The following is a 23002-nucleotide window of genomic DNA, read 5'->3' as shown; positions in this document are numbered from 1 at the left end:
CTGAAGTCCAGATAGACACATCCACAGCCTTCCCCTCATCCACCAGGTGGGTCACCTGATCATAAAAGGAGATCAGGTTGGTCAGACAGGACCTGTTCTTCCTAAACTCGTGCTGGCTGGGTCTGATCCCTTGTCCGTCCTGTAGCTGTTGTGTGATTGCACTTAGGATGATCTGCTCCACAACCTTGCCAGGAACCAAGGTCAGGCTGATATTTATCTTAGAGAAAAAACACTCAAATTAGGAACAACAGTTTTGTCTGAACCTACTCAACTAAGGTGAGAGAACAAAGCACCATGCTTATTTTATTAATGTTTATTGAAGCTGCACTTTGGAGAGTAGAAATACAGCCATGTAAATGTATCAGAAGTTGTGTATTGGTCTTTAAAGTTTTATTCCCCTCTTATTCTTCTCTGCCACCCCTCTTTCCCAAATAGTTGAAAATTATTTTTACAATGTAAAGTGGAAAATGTGCACAATTTAATTGATCACTGCAAACAGAGTAACTGTATGAAGGCTTTCAGAAGTCTTTAATTCTCTTTCTTTCTATGCATTTTTTGTCCTTTTGAATTTTTCTTTTCTATTGCTGGAGGTAGTACAGAATAAGACACAGTTGTTTTTCCTTTCAGATAGGCATACTGAGGAGATGCAAATTCTTCTTATGAAGTAATATACAATAATCAGTGAAGCTGGAAGCAAAGTTTGGGAACAGTGAATACAGAGGTGAACCATTCTGTTCTTGAAGACTGATTTGCTCCAGTGAGGATAGTTTTGGAGCTCTGCTGTGCTATCTATAACCTACATTTTAAATGTTCTGTTAGTCTTAAACTAGTATAAATAAAGACTAGCATGCTTTCAGCTATTCTTATGATGATTCCGGACTCATGCTGGTTGATATTTTAAATTAGTTCCTTGAGGACAGAAAAATAAAATCAATGTTAGAAAAAAAAACATTTTCCCAGCCCTGTGCTTGGGGCAGCAGCAGAACGATTTAGCTTTCTTTTCCTCATCGGCAGGCTGGTTTCAGCAGATATTGCGAAATTTCCAAATACCTTGACTCAAGTTCATAAAAACTTCTTAAAACTTCTCTTGGGAGAGAAAATTGGAGGGCAAGAGTTTTATTAGACCAGTTGGAAAAGCCAGCAGGCTTTACAGCAAAGAGTTCCTCATTTCTCTTGGTTGTGGTTGTTGTCTTTTCCCCTCTTTTACGAGTACCTCTGCAGAAGGAGGCACTTAGCCGTAGTCAGTCATGCAGGGTAATGCTGGGAGCTGATTCACAGCAAGTCCCACAAGGGAATACCTCAGCAATGGCATTTTTATACAGTCATATGTCCTCAGATGTGGGGAAGAATTCATTCCCTTCCATTTGAATTTAACCTAATCTCAGGTTTTTTACTTTTCCCTGAGTGTATTTGTTCTGGTGTTGTTGTTCCCTGAAGAGAAATAGCTTTTAACACATGTACCTTTAAGGATGAGTACTATTTTAAAATGGTTACTTATGCTTCACATATATGTTCGCTAAGTTAGTACACACATAATCACAATTTTACCTGTCTCTTCATCTGTCACACAAGACATACACAGTTCAAATGCTTTTTAGCATTAGATATTAGATACGTATATAGAGACATATAATATTTAGATAAGAGGAAGAAATTATTTACTGTGAGGGTGCTAAAGCACTGGAACAGGTTGCTCAGAGAAGGGATGGATGCCCCATCCCTGGAAGTGTTCAAGACCTGGATGGATGGGGCCCTAAACAACCTGGTCTAGTGGAAAGTGTCCCTGCCCACGACAGTGGGGTTGGAACTAGATGATCTTTAAGGTCCTTTCCTGCCCAAACCATTCTATGATTCTGTGATCTTTTCTGTTTGCTCCCCAGCTCCTATCAACTCCTAGGAGCAGGCTCAATAGGGTAGCACTAGGAAGGAAAGTGCATCTCTTATTTCTTAGAACTTCTTACCATTTCTAAACCTGGGTATACCCCACAGTACTAAAATGTGCCAAATTTAGTTTATGTACAAGGGTTATGGTTGTAAAGTGTAGGCCTGAACAAATGAGAAAATTATTATATATAATGAGTATGAAAGCAACATAAAGTTTGTGGAGAACTCTAACTTCAAATGCACAAAACCATAGATAAAAAACCAAATTTAGAGTTGTATAAAATGACTTTTTCAAAACAAATGAGGATTCTGAGGTTCCTGACTTTAGGAGGTCTATGGTACATCTCTAAATTTATTTCTCATAGTCTCATTAATAATGTCATCTCAAAGATTTTAGTGATTACAAAAAGCACCCGTCTGGATTAAACACTGTAAAATAATTCTTCTTCCAGTATTTCTTCATCTAAAAAGTACCTCCTGTATTCTTCCTCACATATAGCCAGATGAATCCATTTATTTGGAGCAGAGGCAGAGTGCAGGAAGCCAGCCAACCCTGGAAGAACCCTGGTGCCAGGTGGACTTTCACCACAATAACACCATTGAAAAAATGGAGTCAAAATGCTTCTCTCTGCTGTGTCTTGGCAATTTCAAACATGAGTAGAAATCTGGATAGTAAATTTAACATATTTTTTTACTGGTTATAACAAGATCGCAGAGAGATTATTATAGATTTTATTGGTTAATTAAATATTGTCATTTGCTATCTCCACATAATACTAAATTTCTGAAAACAGAATATATGCTACTGGATTAATAATGATTTACTATTGACATCTCTTTTACTAAAAAGTAGTAAATAATGCAGGTTGACAAATAATTGTCATATTGAAAATAGACATGTCGATTTTAAATTTTTTCCTTAAGACAGGCTGACTAAAATCAAAGTGAAAGTCTTTATTTAAGTAATGCACTTCCCAGGTGACAATTAACTTTCTGAGACCACGTAAGCCAAACAGTGGCTCATGGGCTGGAATCACCTTTTACCTGTAACAGACCTAAGAGATGTCTGTCTAGCCTCCTCATTGCGATGTCCATCACTCTCAATTTTTTTCTCTTCTCCTCTCTTGCTCTGCCTTTGGATAGAACCAATTCTCATTCATCACCATTCGTCCTGTTAGAAAGCTCTGTTAGGTGGCTGATCTTGGAAAAGGCAGTTCAGGCCCATAACTGCTGTTCTGCACCTTATATATTTCTGTGACTGTGTGGAAGACAACACAGCTGCTCTTGGAGGGGAGGAAGGTACTTCCTGGTCCCTATCCTTCACTGTCTTGTTGTCTGTCTTGATCCAGTTCAGAAACCAGCTGGTGGATATAGGTTTTTAACCTGTATGACTTCTGTAAGAAGATGAAGACTATCCCTCCTGTACAGCTTTCACAAAGTTCATTAGGCATCCAGTTTTCTAAATCTAAATAAACAATCTCTCCTTTTTTCATAATTGGACAGATGGATTCAGAAAGCATGATTTACCTCTGGGTTTAGTTTTCCCCTCTTATTTATAATGTTAATATTAGCAGAACAAACACAAAACAGAAGGAGAGCAGGAGGTGGAACTTGGTGCCTTTGGGGGGATGTATTGCTCTGCAGAAGGAGAGAGTGCACCTACCTACCCTCTGTGCAAACAGCCTGCATAGCCAGTCAAAGATATAAATACACACAAGAAACAAAGATGTAGCAGAAAGAGGGTGCCAAATGTACTGCATCCTTTGGACAACAACAGTAGTATCTTTCTTCCCCACAAATTAAAAAGATTAGCTTGAAGTTACTCCATCTAATGAAAATGTTTCCAGAATTTTTCAACACAGCAAACTACTGAACCCAATCCTGTTTTCACTGAAGGCAGTGGTAAATTCCCAATGCAAACAAGAGAAGTAACCTTGCCTTTGAGAAGGAAAACATTCTTTGGTGGAAAAAAATACTCATCTCTAAAACTTTGAAGCACTCTGCTGAGCTGAGGTTGTTTTTTACTTAGAACTGATGCAATACATTTTGCTCTGTATATATAATACCCTCCCCCCTCCCCCACCAAACACTTATACACAAAAGACAGCTTGTATTTAAGCAATGAAAATTTTGTTGAAATGTGGAGTTTACAAATAAAGTGTGTGCATATAAAGTGTACACAGGTTGAGAAATTAAATTCTTAACTGCTGATTCAACAGTAAGTGTACTGTAAAATTTCCAAAAGAAACTGAGAATATAGAGAAAAATGACCTAAAGACTCACTGAAGCCCTCAAAAATCTCCTTCCTTTTCTTAGCTCTGAGTCAAAGGTGAGATGAGTTGATTATGGCTTGTAAATACCTATGGATAAAATTACAGTAAAAAATATGATCTGCAAATAAAGATAAGTCCCAGCTGCATCACTGAAAACAAAAACTGTTCAAATTCAAAACAAGGACAACTGTATGGAAAAGTTACATGGTAACCATAAATGCTTGACCAGCTTCCCAAAAGATGAGGTGGGTACTCAGGCCCTGCAGGCTTCCAGGCAGGATCCATGGTCCTAATATACAGGTACATACCAGGTCAGCCTGGAGCTCTGAATTGGGCACAGAAATTTCTAGGTAACATTTCATGGGACAGAGAATTTCTGGGCAATATTTTTAGGGACATGGTTTAGTGGTGGCTTTGGTAGTGGTGGGTTAATGTTTGGACTTGATAATTAGAGGTCTTTTCCAACCTAAATGATTCTGTGCTGATCTGACATCAAAGTCACAGTAGCTGTTCTGGCTTTTACATTAGCAGGAGATAGCAAGACATAGTTTTTAAATAAAAAGGTATAGTTTTTAAATAAAAAGGCTTTATCAGAAAGCTAAATTCGAATGTTTAATGACAAGTTATCATTGTAAGAGATTTTAATCAATGTAATACAATCTGAAGCACGTTCAGGCTGTCACCCATGTAATGTTTTTACTGCATCTGAGCTGTGTAAAGAGATTGCTCTCCCAGCCGAATTCCAAATGTTCACCATCACCATTTTTCTCCCATCTCTCCTTTCCTTCCCTACACTGCTTCTGCTCCTTGATTTACTGCCCTAAACACCCCCTAACCCACTGTTTTCCAAACAAGTTGACCCAAAATTGTGCTTTTAAAGTTTTTAAACTACCCTAGCTCATTATAGTTTTGACAGGAAACTGCTTTTTTTAAAAAATATTTTTTTCAAATTTTTTTTCCACGTTTGTTATACAGTTCTGTCCCATATATTTATGAGGTAGTCTGGTAATTGCTTTTCAATACCACCATTCACCTTCTCAGTAGTTGATTGTTTAGAGAGGATCTGGACAGATGTTTTATGACCATACGAGAAGGTTGTATCTAGTTAAATATTCTTTGATGCTCAGTTTGGTCATTTAAGAGTTACTGTAATAGAATTATTTATATCTTTACATTCTTATTATTTTATAAAACAGCTATGTTGAGGACACAGTGTTATCAATACATATTATTTTATGAATTACTGACATTTTTTTCAAAGACACTATACAAGTGTTGCAGAAGAGACAGTGGGTACGATGAACAGATTTCTAGACTTTTTGAGAAAGTCCAGACAATAGCAGATTGCAGATGTTTCTTCTAAACATCAGGAGAAAAGCAGTTGTCTGATGTTCTAATATGAGCACTACTGTACAGATTTGCAGCTGCCTAATGTTCCTAGGCACAAAAGTTTTCAAATTAGGGCTCACTTCATCAAAGCTGGAGTATTCCAAACATAACTAAACAAATTACTGCTTGGAGCACACAATACCAATCCAAAGGAAGAATACATGTTATTTCAATTTTTGGTGATGACAGGTTGGTTAATATACCCATGCGACTGTAGCCTCAAACCCAGACTTATATAAGAAACCTTTTGACATGTGACTGTACCAGCTGAGCTCAATAATCACAGACTATTTCTGGGGACTTCTGGGTGGAGCTGCATTTAACACTTTCTGCTGGTGATATGAATTTGGGTCCTTGTTTACTTTATAAGCCATCAGATGACTCCAGGTGTGCTAACTGTGTGGGTGTGAGGGGAGAGCAAAGATCATGCAGAAGCATCTGCCTATTTGCTGGCTTTTGGTTTAACTGAAGCTTTAATTCCTTTTGTATTAGTCATAAGTCATGATATTTATGAAATACATAGATAATCCCATTTTGACAAAAGATCACTGGGCTGTGGGAAAAAGAAACTACCTCTTTCACTAGCCAAACTTGCTTTGGACTTCCAGGAGCTGCAGCTCTTTAATATGAAAACTTGACAAGTGAAAAATAATTTAAATGTTTATTTTAATTTAGGAAAACCTTTACTTTTGAATACAAGAATGAAGATTGATTATGCAATTCCTAAATTTACTTCAGCTCAGGTTGTGTTATCATCTTGTGATTGGGGTAGAGGGAAGCAGGGAAGAGGTTGCAAAAGAGTACTAGGAGCCCCCCTCCTCACTCTTGCTCATCTACAGAAACACAAAAGCCAGGGCTGTTCTTTCCCCACTCCCAAAGAGAAGATTTCTGTGAGAAAAAAGCATAAAGATGGGAAAACAGCTCCAACCTCCATTCCTGACAGTCTTCAAGCTGTAAATTTACAGGGGTGCTCCTTTTGCAAAGCCAGCAGCTCCGGTGTGTGTAAGACAGACTTATGCAGCAATTCCACACACAAACTATTAACAGTGAAAGTATCAGAGCAGTGACTTTTGTGCAATCTGGATATGGGAATACATGTGCACAAAAAATTCTTCTCAAATATCCCTCCCAGGGAAGGTCAGAGGCCTCCCAAGCTGCATTTCTGCAAAAGACTGGAGGGGTTGCCTTAAAAGTTCTGTGCTGGTATCAAGATTTCAAGCAGCTAATTTGGGTGATTCTGTGTGATGATGGAGCCTGTGAAGTACCTTGTAAACAAATTTTTTCCACAGTCCCTGATTTCTTTATGATACAGCATTTTGAAGACAAGTAATGTTTTCATACACTACTCTAGCTCAGAGCAGGAAAAGGAGTTTGTTGTTGGTTTGTTTTTTTTTCTTTTTCTCCTTTTCCTTCAATCGGTAAGAGAAAAATATAACTCTAATGAGATCAATGTTTGTTCTGGAGCTCGTCTATCTCTGCCCATAATGGTTGTATTTTTGAAGAAGAGCTCCTCAAGGAAGCAGTGAATTCAGCACTCTCTCCCAAACCCTCTGGAAGCTGGAGAAGTCAGCAGTACACATCCATCTGTGGTCACAACCTCAGAAGACTCATGTGATACCAATATTGTTGTTGACCACTTCTTTCCAACCCAGATGCACAATGGGTTATTTTCAGTAAGTAGTGGCATTTCACAGACTTAAAATCATAAATTTTTTTTGGTTGTTTAGCTTCATTCATCTCTCTCTATTCTTACAAGCCTGACATTGCAACAGTCAAATACTCAGTTTTCTATTAAATAGAAGGTCTACAAATAATGAATTTCAGTTTGTTGGTGCTGTACTATAATTTCACAGTGCTAAGTATAGACCAGTGCCTGACTCCTCAGCATTTTTCCGGAGCTTCTGTGTTATTTTAACACCATACACTCATTACCCCTGGTAGGATGTGAGGTTGCAGTCCAAACCTGACCTTCCCTGCAAATTGCTAGTTTATTGCTCACAGCCTCTTGTCAGAGATTTCTCTGTGAAGCATATCACCGCCAGTGCAAGGAACATCCACAGTCACCTGCTTGTTTTTCTAGCAAACCTGCATCTGGACTAATGATTTTAAAAACCATCATTGAGGGTTTTCCAAGAGAGCATCTTCAAGTCTTGGGTAGATCTTGCATGGTGTGTCACTAAACCGTACTCTTGCAGCTGGTGGAAAAAATGTCACTAGTAGGGTGACTGGTGTGGAGGTTGTCCAAGTTGTTCTTATCCTCTTTGAGAGAAAAGAGGAATACCATAGCCTTTCCAGCTTCAGACTCTACTGCTAGGCTGTTGCCTTGGTGTCAAGCAGACAGGGTTTGTTGATTTGCCTTGTTGGTTTGATGGTTTTTTTTAAATAAATTATTTCCCCATCACTACTCCAGAAGCAGCATGGTTCTGAGGTGCCGCTGTCACCCACTTGTTCTCATCCAAGATGATGTCCATGCACCAGCTCAGACTAGTCCCAGTCTTGTGCCATCCTGTTAAATCTTCCTCATCACCTTGCCCACAGCATCTTTCACAAACACCCAAGGTACCTTGACACCCATTGAAAACAAATCAGTAATATTAGTCCCATAATGACTAATAGTCATTAAGCACTACTCAGCACAGTGGGAAGTATCCTGTAATGTGCATCCGTGGAAAATTTTACAACCCTGCATTAGTAGAAAAAAAACCAAAATAACAAGCAATTATTAAAAAGAGCTTGTGTTAGAGGCTGGGTTAAACAATGCAAAATTTGAATTCTCCTTTCTCATTTTGATTTACAAACCCCATGGGTTTTTTAAGGCTCAGGAATTTTTCATCAGTCAAATGGTTTCCTGATAAAGCATTTGATAATGTTGTACTTTTTGCCTTCTTTAAATTATTTTCGTCTGATTTTGTTAAGGACCATATCAAAAGATCCTCTATCTACATGGCAAAGTCTAACAAGGAAAGACAGAGGGTCAAGCTAAGAAACCTCCTCCTTTCTGCCTTTAGAAACAAACTGAAGGCCAACCCAAATTTCTATCTCAGAAAAAAACCAAAAAACCCCAATCAAAACCGAACCAAAAACGGTTTTGTTGCCAGACGAAAATATTCAAAGTGTCCTTGGCATCAAAGAGCAGCAAGTCAGATTAGCATAAGATTTTACTTACATCTTCCATACCTGCCACAGTATTTTGTACACACTTTTCAAAAAATATCAGTCTTGAAGAGTCATGTCCTTGCATTCCTTTGGGGATCAGGGTTGCTGCATACAAGCAGACAACACAGCTTTGGGCAGAGTTCTTGCTAGAAACATCTCAACAAAATAGCACAGGACTGTTGCAGACATGACTTTGGTGCAGAGGAATCATGCTGAAAATCACAAATGAACAAACTTGCATTGGGAACAGCTCATATTTCACCAACACCTTCCTGACAGAACAGTAGAGATGAGGAGGCATAAAAGTAATTAAGAAACAAAAGTAATTAAAATACAACACCCTCTGACTTTTTGCAACCTTAAGGACGTTGTTCAGGCAAATATGTTTTACTGAAATTTTGAATATCATTGAATAACTATTTGACTTGCTAAGTTTTTGAGACTAGCATATATTTTGTCTTATAACAACTCATGCATAGCCAAGTTGAATTATGCCTGCATATCTCAACTTCTTCATATTACTATGATGCCAATGCTTTTGTCTTCTTAATCCTTGCTCCAGTCCTCCTTATATTTTTACTCCAACTGCAGCCCTCCCAGAAAACAAGAAAATAACAGGCAAGTCAATAAAAGTTCAGGGAACTGGCCACTTCCCTAGAGTCATAGCCAAAATGATTCCACCAGACTATTGAATTCTCAGGCATCAAATGAAACACAACATGCAGGGAAGCTTCTGTTTTTTCCCTCCCTGTGAAACAACAACAGCAAAAATGGGTTTTCTGGCTGTAAAGAAGGCCAGCTTCAGAAGGCTATTCATGGAAGACCAATTTCCAAAGTTTGAGTCATCTGTATGGGGTAATAGTCAGACACCATTTAATGCCCAGAACAATGTTGCATAGTGTTATTCAGTACAACCCTCTGCAGTCATGTCCAGTTTCTCAGACCTACAGTTGTCGTATTTGTTTCTGCCCTTCTCTATAGCACAAGATATAGAAAGATCCTTTTCTGTCTCCCCTACCTCATCCTTTCCCCTCAAATATTTTTCTTGCTTTCATTTAGTCTTGTGGCCTTTATGTAATATTTCTGGGTTTTCAAAACTCTTCTAGTCTGTGTGCATGGTTTACAATATACCCCTTTAGCCCTTTTTTTGTAGAGCTCTGTTTGCAAATGGATGAATCATAAATCTCTTTTTTTTTTTTTTCAGAAATAATTTCTAATGAAAATGTAGAGGAGTTGCAGTTTAGGTAGAGAGTTTATGGATATCTTGTCTGGGCACAAAGTTAAATTTGAGGTCAAACTTCACAGTCCTGGCAAGGTTCAGATGTAAATTGGGGACTGGGGACAGGCAGAGGAGATGACAGAAGGGCTGACTTCCAAGGAAATGCTTGGTTTACTGGGTATGTGCCTGTTTTCAAGTGCAGTTCCATCATGGAATTAGAACTGTAGGTATTAAATAAAAAAAATACTCTCTCCAGTGTCTGTCAGAATAAATAATCTGAAATTTTTACTTTACTGAGAAGAGCTACACTGAGATAAAACCACTAATTGGTTGAGAAGTTCACTGAAGTTTCCAAATTGATGATGTCAGATTGCTTCATCACTGAATGCCTTTGACAATGATTGAATAAAACGTTTGTTCCCAGCCTAGAACTACTGACTTGCACAGCAATCATGTAGCCAACCTAAGTGGCCTTATTTGCAGAAAGAAAGTCATCACAATGGGGTAGGCAGAGCCTTAAAGCACAGCTGATTCTGCCCATATGGGTTGCCAGGCAAAGGCTGGAACAAGGGGAAAAGCTGCCAATAGGAAAGCCAAGACCAGGATAAATTGTGGAGAGATGCTTTTAAAAAAAATTGCCTCCCGTTTGGGTGACTTGACATAGGGAATGTAGGGAAGATACTGAAGGAGGCAAGTCCCAGTCCTGGAAGGGAATTCGGTTTTACCACTCCCAGGATGGTGAAGCCTGAGAGGTGGATTGGAGCACCAGTTGCCTTCACTCTCTGGTTTGTGCACCTCCCACATTCTGTCAGTGAATCAGATACAACCTCCCTTGCAAACAGCAGTGGTTGCTTCTCCTGTTAAGTTTCTGCTGGAACAAACTCGCAGCAGTGCTTCACAGAGGCAGTTTCAAAGGGATGGGGACACTACAGGGTTAAGCAGAATGACTCAGCAACAGCTGACAGGGTCTCAGTCCCATCTGCCCCAAATGAAGGTTATGGAAATCCTATTGAAAAAGCCCATCTTTCCCAATAGCTGCTCGTTTAGTTTAGCAGAATGAGCAACCAAGCAAATATCTTACACATCTTACAGAATCATACTGATATTTTACCTGAATAAATCCCAAATAGCATACAATCTACTCCCCTCAGTTTATACAGCACTTAAAGCAAATTTGTGTATTTCAAAATCTATTTTACATTCCAAATATTTTTACCAAAATCCATACTCCTTAAAACAGACTAGAAGGTGATTTCTACCCTTCACTGAAACATCCAGATACCAAAACCATGAAAGAAACTTCCACAAAATGCATAACAAAGATTCTTCATTCATCTCAAGGCACCATAGACCTTAAAAAGAACCAGTCCAACACTCATCTGCAAAGCAACTATTGAGAGATAGCCAAGTGTCTCTTTCCAGTAAGCCAGCTGTATTTTCTCACTGTAATTTGAAATTCTTCAGGTGTTCAAACACCTGATTCTATTCCTATTTGTAACAGATGAGCTTAAATAACTACCACATCCCGCTTCAGCTCACGATGGCTGACCAGGTTGCAGAAAAGTCCTTTCCCCAGCTCTAGAAACTCAGGCATCAGAGAGATATGCTTCTATTCCTCTGGCATCAGATGGTAATTAAGAGTATTTCATCCTTAAATAAAAAACCTGCTTTTACCTTAAGACTTGAAAATTAGCGATGCCCTGTGCTTTTGCCTGGCCACTCAGGCGCCAGATTGCCTTTTTCCAGGGACGCCACTGTGGGGCTACAGTAGAAGGATAGTGGCTCACTGCTGCAGAGACAGCTCCTCTTCCCTCAGAGCTTCAAGGCTTGAAGGAGCAAGATTCAGGATGGGGACACTTCCAGGCATGGAGAAAAGCATACAGCAATTGGCAGGACTTTATTATATGGACCTTGCAGTTATCATATGGACTTTACTGTTATTATGTGGTTTCATTGTGTTCACACTGCACAGTGCACAACCTGGACATGCCCAGGCTTGCCATGAGTTTGCCTGCTCCCTGCTCCCTGCTTCCCCCACTCCTCCCCCTTTTGCCCATGTCCCTATCCTGGTTTGTCCCCCTGCTTGTCTGTCTCATGCTCCACCCTATGTTCTGGCCCTTTCCCCTCTTGAGCTGACAAAAGACAGTGTGTACGCGTGAATAGGGAATTCAACTTGCACCCTTCCTCATGTCCCATCCCCTCTTTGGACCGCGGCAAAGGCTTGCAGTTTCCTGCTTGGGAATCTACAAACTAGTTTGTAAACTAACAAAAACAATACAAATTGGGGCAAATGGTCTACTTTCATTCTCTGTTTAAAGTTTGTTTTATTATTATTTTAAAGAAAGACTGGTTGAAGACAGCAAAACTGTGGTTGACACAGAATAAGCCTTAACAATTTTTTGTCATCTTACAAAGACAGTTTAAATCTACTTTTTAATATGCATTTCTAATCCTTCAAACTTCTTCAGCCTAATTCTCCTGACAACACAGTGGCTAGTCTCCAAGACTATATTTATTCTTTATCTGGTCGAAGAAAAGCTGTTGGGGATATCAGACAGCAAGGCATCTATTTCAGTAACACTGTACCAGAGAAGGTCTTGAAGAGCACAAGATACGAAGGTCAAATTCTTCTCTTGTGCTGGGCTCTGGGGACCCCATTTTGGGGCTTCAGTTTTCTCTGCAGCAAAAATATCTGGGTGTATGAGAAGGGAGAAAGGGTGGGTGGGAAGTGAGGAAACAGTGCCGATGGCAGGGAATATATTTCTCCACTCTCCCCACAAGTTGCTGTTCTCCTTTTGAGGAGAAAAGATCCTGTCTTTGTCCCTACTTACCTCCTTCAGATAAAGGTCCATCCAGAGAACAGGGCTTGGGAGCAGCTGAATCTCTTGCTGAGGAATTCAGTGTGGATCTTGAGCACAGCTGAGTCCTTCCTCCTAAGCTGCAAACTTGGCAGCTACAGTAAACTCCAGCATCTTTTCTGAGTAAAGGTGGAAAGGTAGATTATCATTTGTACTGCCTGGATTATGCAGTTTGCCTACTCCTTCCCACCTCTTATTACCTCTTTAGACTTCAATCTTTACTGCCAAAGACCATATGTTTCTGCATAAACATTAAACAAAGGAAAAATGCAATTATAACTCAGTCCAGGATGAATCCTGAAGTACTTGGTGGAAAGGGAGGGAGTGAACAATCCTGCTACCAATTTCTAACTTCTTTTTTTTTTTTTTATTTTTACTTTTCCCCCACAATTTTTGCAAAACATATTTCAAAATGTGACTGTAAAAAAAAAAAGGCTTCAAACTGATTAATTTTCTTGTGCTAACAAGCATTTTAATCTAGGTTATTTTTGTCTTAAATCAGAAAAATATATTTTATCAGCAGTAGCAAAGAAGTGTTGCGTTCATGGAAAGAGATACGTCTACAAAAGAGCAGACACTTAAAGTGAATATTCCTTCTTTAGAATATTCTTGCAAATATAGAATCATAGAATAGTTTGGGCTGGAATGGACCTTCAAAAGTCACCTAGTCCAATCTCTGCAACGTGCAGAGACATCTTCAACTAGATCAGGATATTCAGAGCCCCATGCAGCCTGGTCTTGAATGTTTCCAGGGCTAGGGCGTTCACCACCTCTCTGGGAAACCTATGCCAGTGTTCCACCACCCTTATTGTAAACACTTTCTAGTCTAAACCTACCCTCTTTCAGTTCAAAGCCATTCTGCTGCTGCCTAAAGAAAATTCAGGGAGAAAAAAACTCTGAGACAATTTAGTTTTGAAGGTGAGATAAGGAAAGGGTTTAATTTGTGCCTAGGCATAGGTTACAAGACGTGAGCCCCTGGTCTGTTACAGATGTTACAATTTATAATACTGCCTGTCCGATCAGAGATTTTTCCACCTCCTGGCTTTTGCCCTGGACCACCCTCAGTCACACCCCTTGGGAACTGAGGTTGAGGTCTCGGAGACCCTCTCTTCATCAATTTTGATCATCTTCAGAGCACAAAGGGGACTAGTTCACCCAGTTTTTGACTGTTCTCAGGCCAGGATTAGATGTCCTCAAACAGAAGAGGCCTATCTTAAAGAGAGACTAAACATTTCTACTGGAATTCAGGTGTTATTGATATGGGGAGTTGGGGTAAAAGGGTTGGAGAATGTGTGTAGCTTCTATGCTAAGAGTAAGGGAATAAGTGCTGCTGCTTCTAAATCTACTTCTACTATATAACTACTTATAAAGCTTATAAAAATTAGAAAAATAAAAAAAACAGATGGATCTTAAGGCATCACTGCCTTGACCCATCACTACACCCCTTGTAAAAAGTCCCCCTCCAGTTCTCTTGGAGAACCCCTTTAAGCACTGGAAGGCTGCAATGATTGTCCCTGGAGCATTCTCTTCTCTAGGCTGAACAACCCCAACTCTCTCAGACTTTGTCTGTAAGAGAGGTGCTCCAGCCCTCTGATCATTTTTGTGGCCTTCCTCTGTACCCACACCATATCAACAAGCGTGACGCATTTCCTTATTCTGACTACCTTTCTGGTATTTGAAATAGTCTGTGATATTTGGAATAGGAGAGCAAACCAAATCACTGCAGCTGTGTTCAAGCCTAGACATTTGATATAGCCATGTGGGGGAAAAGTGGAGAATGAGTTGTATAAATAGCAAGTTACATCATCATTTGTTGCTTTCCAGCCTGCCTTTCAAAGATCAACATTTTGTTGCTTTTTCTGGTTATTTCTAGGTTTGTGTAATTCTTTACTATTATGCAAATATGACTCCCCTTATCATTGAAGGATATGATATATCAGGAAATATAAAGAACTAAATAAATGCCTTGTTACTTGCATTTTTAAGCTACAGAAACCTTGCAGTGTCAGGGACACCATCAAAAACACATACAAGGACAAAGATGTCTGGAAGCTGATGGCTTTCAGATATTTATTCTTGCAATTCTTATGTTGCAATATCATCTAGAATGGCTCTGCAGGTGGGCACCTCATCAGAGGATAATTACTCCTCACTCCACAATGGCTTTGGGTGAGAGATCTGGACTTGCAATCTGAAAAGGAAAGCTGCATGGTACCCACTTAACCACCACTTTTCACCGTGGGTATCATAAGAAACAGAAAGTCATCAACTGTTGATATCCAGCAGGAAGGAGATCTCTCTGCATTCCTCTCTCGCTGATGTTCCCAAAAGAATCAAATAGGTTTATACAGAACTAAACAAAAGCAAAGCAAGTAATCTCTTCCAAATGTGATACTCAACAACATAGTCCTTGAAACAACCCAATACAGTGATCAACTACAAGGCTATTGGTTCTTTCCAACTTCACTAACAGATTATGTCATTCTCTCCCTCCCTCCACCTTTAGACCCCTTGCTCCCCAATGTTAACATTTTTTTCATGGTTTCAAACTACTTTTGATGCCAAAAATCTAGTCCATACCTCTGACATACAAACATATTTGCTGACTATACACACACAGTGGGTGACATAAGAAGACTGTGAGGTATGAAGTTAGTTTGGGGATATTGCATACCCTGCCGATTATCAAGAACAATTTCCAAGGGGGGAAGTGCAGGAGGAGAAAGAAAAAAAAGCTTTAAAAAGCTGTCTATCCCTCTGATTTTCAGCTCTTTGAAAAAGTAAGAAAGAACAGAAAAGCACCCCTGGTGTGTGGTTAAGATAACTACAAAGGAACTATTCTTAGCAGGTTCCTTCAGTAAAATGAAGGGTGCTTTTATTGCATTTTTTTGCCTTGCTAATCTGACAGATATTGATGGATAATTTGGAACAGCCAAAATCTTTGTTCTAAAAAACACTGACTCATACATGTTACATCCAGATGTTTTACTGGTTTCTTAGTAGATATCAAAGTTTCCTTTAAACACTTGTAAGTTGCATTTTATACATTTAAGAGTGTATGCATGCAGGGGAGGGAAATGATAGAGAGAAGTTCCACTAAGAACAGCTTAAAAAAGAATTTTTATGCCCTTCAATGCGCTAAATACAACCACTCCCAGCACTTTGTTTCTGTCTAATCAAGTTTGAAAATTAACAGAACCAAGATTCTTAATGAGCAATTAAGGCTTTGCAGGCTGGTCTCTCCAAAAGGTACAGGAGCTTGTATGTAAACACTCTAGTGCTGACTTCCCCACCACCCCCTGCCTCAGAGACAGGGTAGCAGCAGCAACCACCCAGCCTGCTGGAGCCAGACAGCCCCATCTGGCTGCCCAGGCAGGGACATCCCTGTGATTTCTGGCAGTTGGCCCTTCATCTCTTCCATAGGTAAAGGGGTCCAGCATCCCACCTCCACTGGGATTTAAGAAAGGAAGAATACTTTCATCTGAGAGCACGTGGGAAAGGCCCCCACACACACCAGAAGCTGCTTTTTTTAGAAAATCATGAATGAAAGCAGCAAAGCACACATGTGAGCTCTCAGCAGTGCTCTTCTCCCTGACAGTGCCCCAGCCACTACCACCAGAGAGCAGCTGAACAGGCGCATGACTGAAAATAAAGAGCCAATTCCATGTGGGAAATAAAGACATGCAGACATCAGACACAGAAGAACAAGAACAGAGGCAGCAGGTTGCAGTAGGGGTTAGGGAAAAGCAATGTGGCACAACTCACAGAATTTCCAAGTCATCTGATGTTGTTGCCCAAGCCTGATTCTCACCAGCTCCTAATGGATGAAGTTTTATATACTGGCTATTCTGCTTTGCAGCCACTATGGGACAAACTCAGTAAAGACTGTATTCATTCCTTTATAAGGTAAACAGACCATGAGTAAATACACCATTCTTCCCAAGATGAGCAATATTCTTCAAGTTGTGTTTTAGTAGAGAATCCTCCTAGTAGAAAACCAAACAAGCAGACAAAACACAATGCATATGCAATGTGACAAGTATCAAGCATAGACAAAATTTCTGATCTGTCAGGAAGGAGTCAGCTGCTGCCAAAGCATTGCTTTTCCTTCCTCAGCATGTCAGTGGAATCAGTCAGTCACTGACAGCCATATTGCAGCAGCAAAAAGGATCTCCTGGGCAAGCAGAATCAGGCCATGTCTCTGTGCCTGTTTGCAATAGTATAAAGAGTTTGTTAAATATTAAAGTCAGGAAATTTCCAAGTCAGTTTTAGACAGTTCACTGGTGAGAAAGCTACTCAGCCACAATGCTGACTGCTGTTCTATTTTAGACTAATGTAGTCTGAAAACAAAAGACCCAAGGCATTAGCATCACTAGTGTCAGCCTTAACATAGCTGGTAGTGGCCCAAAGTGTACCTGATGGCTACTTAAACGGACTCCCATTGTCGTGCTCAGCACAAAGTCAGCCACAGGAACATAGGAGCTGGGATCTCAACACACAAAAGAGTCCATACTGCAATTTGAATTCCTTTTCAGTCTCAGAGATGTTACATAAAACATAATCATGCAGTTTCAGGACTTATTTTTACTCCATTGCTTTTGAAATCCAAACGCAGAAGAACAAGCCTCTTTTCCAAACCATGGATGCCAATTCCTCAAGTTACATGCTATGCTGAAGGTGAGCTAGTAAACATCTACCCTTAGCACCCATTGTCAGCAGCCACCCAGCAAAAGCAGCCTCTCCTCCCATGGCTGGGCTCACACAGGTGGGAATGCAAGATCCAGGAGCGTTTTTATTAACCCTGTGAAGTGCAGCACAGGAACAGAAGTTCCCCTGGGCTGCCCCACTAGCAGAGCTGAAATCCTCTGGAATTGTTCAGAGAAGTTTCAATCATTTACATAAAGGCAAAGACAACAGCTGTGTTCTTAAAGATGGATTCCAAAAAAAACCAAACCAACTATTAGAAAAATGTACTCTTTAAAAGACCTTTATTTTGGTTGCACAGTTACAATTCTAACATCCATTTATGCTTACAGTTAGATTGTTCCCGAATAATATTTCTTAGCTCATCATGTAAACAGTGCATTATCTATCAGTCTGGTGTATAAGAACATTATAAAATACAGATGAAATTACATTTTCATCTATAGACTTTCAGATTAGTTCACCAAGATCAATTAAAAAGGCAAATAGATTAATTGGCAAAAAAGTGTTGTTATATTTTTAATATATTAGTACAAAATGGCACAACAGGAAGAAGGTCATTTTAAAGGCCATAAGCATCAAATGCCTTAAATAGTTTCAATCAGTTCAACCGATTTTAACTTAATTTCAAATTCCTGTGTTGAACTTGAAATTGAAATTGTAATCTTCTTCTCTTCAGTTGTATGAAAGACCTTACATACGAGGTTGGACCTGTTCACGGAAACTAAATCACAGCAGTTTCAGAACAGTGACATTCAAGTGCAGCTAGGAAGTTGGGAATTTCTATTTTTCCCAGTAACTCTAAGAATTCACAGACTAGACCTTATTTTCATTTAGCCAAACTCATTGATCCACACTTCAGATGCAAAGATACCAGATGTGTGCACATAAAACATAGTATTTCTTAATGCAAGAACTGAAACAAAAAATTGACATAATTACACCATCCACCCTACCTACCTTTGCAGGAGGCTCCAGACATAACCATATCCAATGCCAGATACAGAGAAACAAGAGCATCCAAAATATTTCAAGAAAACTTAGAAGGCTTAATTCACAGGCTTCAAGTATAAAAGAGAGATCACACCAACTTCAGCAACCTAAGTTTTATTTTTGAACCACCCATATCAAATGGGCAGGTGAGTTGGATGGAAGGGAAACAGACAAGAAATACATTTCTAACTTAAAAATAAATTCTGAGATGTGAATTTGTTGCCTCAAGCAACAATTCAGGAGTTTGTTTTGGCAGCAACATTTAGCAATATCCCAAAAGATAATTACCCACTCTGTCAAAACAAATTATCATGACTTTGATTAGCTCCCTAAACCTTCAGAGGTTTTATGTTTAAGTTAACGAAACAGTTTATGACCTTGACTGCTTCTTTTCTTGTAAGACAGCACCCACATCCAAGAGGGCAGGCAGTTATACTGATGGTAGTACTGAGGACATTATTTCTCAGGTCAAAACAAAAAGTCTTATAAAAAAAAAGTGAGATGAAGTACAGAATTACTATTTTACTCAGCTTCACAATGAGCAAACCATGACTAGGAATTTCCTTTCCTAATTTAAATACCAATTACAAAGCTTTCTCCAGAGACTTATTTGTTAGATAACCATATGATGAGTCCAAGAAGCAATAATCCAACAACAAGTATAACAATGAGTATGCACATCTTCTTTCGGGATCTTTGCTGCCAAGAGAGAAAAAAACAAGTTGATTGAAAACTCTACCACCACAACAGAGGACTACTCAGATGCTTTTATGGTCCTACTGCTTGTGTAATCTAACCAAATTGTGTCCTTACTAACAGGTCATATAAAGATGTTCAAGGAAAATAAAAGGAAAGTTATCCACATTATTATTCAATGGAAAGATTTTAGTGGTATTTTCTGGCATACCTAATAAACTAATGAAAGAGAATGCAGTAATGTAATGAATGAATGTAATTACAACACTTGGGGAAGTAAATGTGAGGGTGCAGATGACAGCTTATAGAGGAAAATGGACAATCAGTCTGCACAGTAGAGGAGATAGAAACAGTCTGCTAGGAAAAAAAACATTCAAAGACTATTAATGGATATACAGAAGGTCAAAACAGACTACAATTTTAGACTTCTCTGCATCCATTCACAGAGTTATTTTAAAGCTGTTTTTGTCAACTTTCTTAGGTACAACTTGCTCTTAAAGAAAACAAACAACAACAACAAAAAACCCCCAAACCAAACAAAAAAGACCTGACTAGAGACCCAGATATACAGACATTACTACAGTAAAGCGTAAATATAAGCATGTTCAGAACTTCTGCATTTCCCATACAGATCTGTAACTTGAGATACCAGAGCACTTAAGACTAGAAGCCATCTGTCATCCTTTATCTGAAAGATATGGAATCAGAAGGTTTCCTTCACAAGAGGAAAGAAAATTAGCAATGCATTTCTCAGGTTTTTGCTGATAGCCAAGGAATAATAACACTCAAATCTTGGGATTCTAGGTCACAGCCCCAGAAGTAAAGCCAGGCTGTGCTCTACTTGGCAGAAGATCTTCTGCCTGGGTGGTTTTGTTGTGTTTTTTTCTTTCTCTTCCCCTCTGAAGAACAACATCTGTGTCAGTTCTTCATTGGAGCTGTCAGTTCTCTGCCGAGTACCACCCAGACTACCAAGTTTCCTAACAATTCTCCCCTCCTAGTTTTACTGTCTCATTGCCACTTCTCCAACTGTTGGCTAATATTTCATTTCATCATTTTACTTGCTAGAACTCAATCTGTTTGCTAGGATATCTTCCTTTTTTAGACCCTGCAGCCAGTTCTCTCTTTACACACAAGTCTCTTCCTTCTGCATCCCGCAGACCACCTCTCGACAGCAATGCATTCAAGTCAAACATTTCCACTGTAATACTACTTAAGCAAGGGAGTAGACTAAAGACACGGCAATCTTATTTTCTCATGCAATTCATCATCATTTATACAAGTGCTGAAGCAGCACTGGGAAAGGGGGAAAGAAAGGAGAGAAGCCTGGCTTTGCCCAAACTGCTCTGCTGTGTGAATGCACCCCATAGAGCAGATGAGTGATGCAAACCTCATCCAACCACAAACAAGATGCTGTGAGGGTACCAACAGCCCTGTCCCTACCAGCACACCCAGGCCTCTAACACTTCCTTGAGCAGGTCAGACCAATAGTTGCTGAAATGAAAATAAGTTTGCTGAAAGTGGAAATGATTTTTCAGTGCCTTAGAACAAGGACGAGTGCAAGCAAAGGAAAGTTCAAATCCAAAGCAAACTACACAATCCTTTCAAACAAACACAGGACAACTCTGCACAGTGTTTGGTCTCTGCTGCAAGACCCACTGAACAGAAGCATTCAAAAGTATTGATAACCTTCCTTTGAGATCAGAAGATATTCATCCCTTCCTCTTCAAAATAAAACATGGAAGTTTTTAATTTTAAATTTCAACGAGAAAACTAACACCTTCCACCAAAAATTTTGGCTGCTACTACTTTTTTTTCCCCTGAACTTTGTCATTATCAAAATAGGAGCCATCAACTATAGTTAATGTGCCAATTAGTGCCACCCATAATACAATTCAAGGATGTACCCTCTCTCACTTCTGAAATCAGTAAGCAATGCTTCAGACATTCCATCACTCATTTACTGTCCTGGTTACTACTAACACACATAAGAGGATTTAAAAAAAAATCTAAGGACTAACTCTAACTTTAAAGAGCAGATTAATCACTAATACGATTATTTCTAATAAGTTCCAAAAATGTTATAAAGAAGTGGTATTTAAAGGTACTTAAAAGGTTTTTCAAAAAAGTTTGACAGTTTCAAATATGAGCTTTGAGAATATTGTAGACAGCAAAAATTGGTGCTAACTGGCAATGTCTTCAGAAGACTTTTCTGCCTATCTTCCCTACTCCTTCAGTGATCTTTAGAGGCTTGCTCTCCATTTAAAGCAACCTTTTACTTCTTGAACTATAAAATAAGGGGTTGGTCTGTTTGCATTTTTTTGTTGGTTTGGAGGTTTTTGTTTGGTTGGTTTTTAAATAAAGATGTAACTCCAAGTGCTCTCATAGAATCATAGAAGGCTCTGCAACAGCCTATCTGGAAACAGCTTTACAGGAAACCCAAAGCTTTCAGAGATCACTGATTTTTGTTTTATAGTGACCTAGAAACACCATGGTAGTCTAACATAAACCTATAACTAAGTCTTCAAGCCTTGAGGAACTTGCTGTGCAAAATCTGAACTGCCTAAAACAGTGGATGTCAGGACTACTGAGAAAAGACAGTTACACACAACTGGCAATAGGCATTGGCATTACCTGGTAGTTTGCTGCTCTTGCCAGCTGCTGGTTTGCTTGCTGCACGTGTACATCTGCATTTTCCACGTTGGCTTCTATGCTGTCTTTATTTTAAAAAGAAAAGATTTCAAATTTTTATTAATTATAACTTGGAAAAAGTTTTGGCATGCTGAAATACTCTTGAGAGCATATGTAATAGCTGCCCCCAATTGCTGGTGTCTTCATCAATATCCGAAGTTTTATACCTTGTACTGTGAAAGCTTGACTCACCCTATACTTATGCCAGAGCTCATTTTAGAAGTGCCCAGGCAATGAGTGGCTGAATTCATGACAGGTAACAACTCCACTGTTCTAGATGCAGGACTGAAACTTTGATACGAAGTAGAGTAAAAACTTACAATACTTCTACTTTTTTTTTTTTTTTAATAACCTTTTACTTGCAATCCAACTTGCTACTGACCACTCTCTGCTCAGACTAAAAAATTCCTAAGGCTTGTGAAAACAGGAAACAGACACAAAAAAAACCATCCCCAAAAGCTAGTTTGGTATTCTATCATATTGACAAAGATTTACTTTTTCCCCTGGAAAAATATTAATAGATTATGGGCTAAGGTCACAGAAAAAGCCCTGAAAATATATGCTGGACAGAGACAACAGCATGACATGGCAACAGACTCAGAAAATGTATTCTCCAATCACATTTTATTAAAACATTAAACCTATTTGTAAGGAAGGCAGGCATGAGCCTTTGCTGAATCTGCACACATATCATTAGCAAATACAGTAAAACTTCCCACATAAATTCCAATTTCATGTATAAACAGTTCAAAAAACTACTTTTAAAGACATTTTATACACATGAAAAACTACATAATGTTTTAAACTACATTTTAAACACAGTTTATATATTCCCAGTCACCTCAACCAGTCTACTCATTATTAGGCTGCACCGCATTTGCTTTAGCATTGTTATTCTCATTAGAGGAATTTTTCCAGCAAAAGGAAGTTCTACGTTGCAGCTCTCCAGCAAAACCGAATAAAATTTTTTCGGATAGTATGTGAATTGGACTTACCTATGACATCACCTTGTTCATGAATCATCATTCCTAGATCTTTGAAAATTTCATTGATGTCCATAATATCAGCCTGTAAAGAACCAATCATAGCATCAATTGGCATCACATATTCAAGCATCTCTGCACATTTAGATATAAATAGTG

General features: G+C 39.1%; 1 protein-coding gene across 3 annotated transcripts in view; it reads right to left on the bottom strand.

Annotated features, from left to right (window-relative positions):
• Nucleotides 1–12574: 12574 nt before the first annotated feature.
• The window catches only part of STX7 (syntaxin 7), a 36307-nt gene continuing 25879 nt past the window's right edge, over nt 12575–23002 (bottom strand). For 2 of the 3 annotated variants that reach the window (XM_018078318.1, XM_018078317.1), the window contains exons 8-10: nt 22856–22928; nt 21804–21886; nt 17751–19175 (exon numbers count right to left, since the gene is read on the bottom strand). In XM_018078318.1, the coding sequence (XP_017933807.1) occupies nt 19083–19175; nt 21804–21886; nt 22856–22928 (249 nt within the window). In that variant the 3' untranslated portion in view covers nt 17751–19082. Of the gene's footprint in view, nt 12614–12752; nt 12899–17750; nt 19176–21803; nt 21887–22855; nt 22929–23002 lie in introns of those variants that run through there. The other variant, XR_003916108.1, reaches the window with a different exon arrangement.

Source organism: Manacus vitellinus, unplaced genomic scaffold, assembly GCF_001715985.3.
Source record: "Manacus vitellinus isolate BGI_N305 unplaced genomic scaffold, ASM171598v3 scaffold_4_pilon, whole genome shotgun sequence".
NCBI classification, from domain to species: Eukaryota; Metazoa; Chordata; class Aves; order Passeriformes; family Pipridae; genus Manacus; species Manacus vitellinus.
This window is presented reverse-complemented; position numbering and strand designations above follow the sequence as displayed.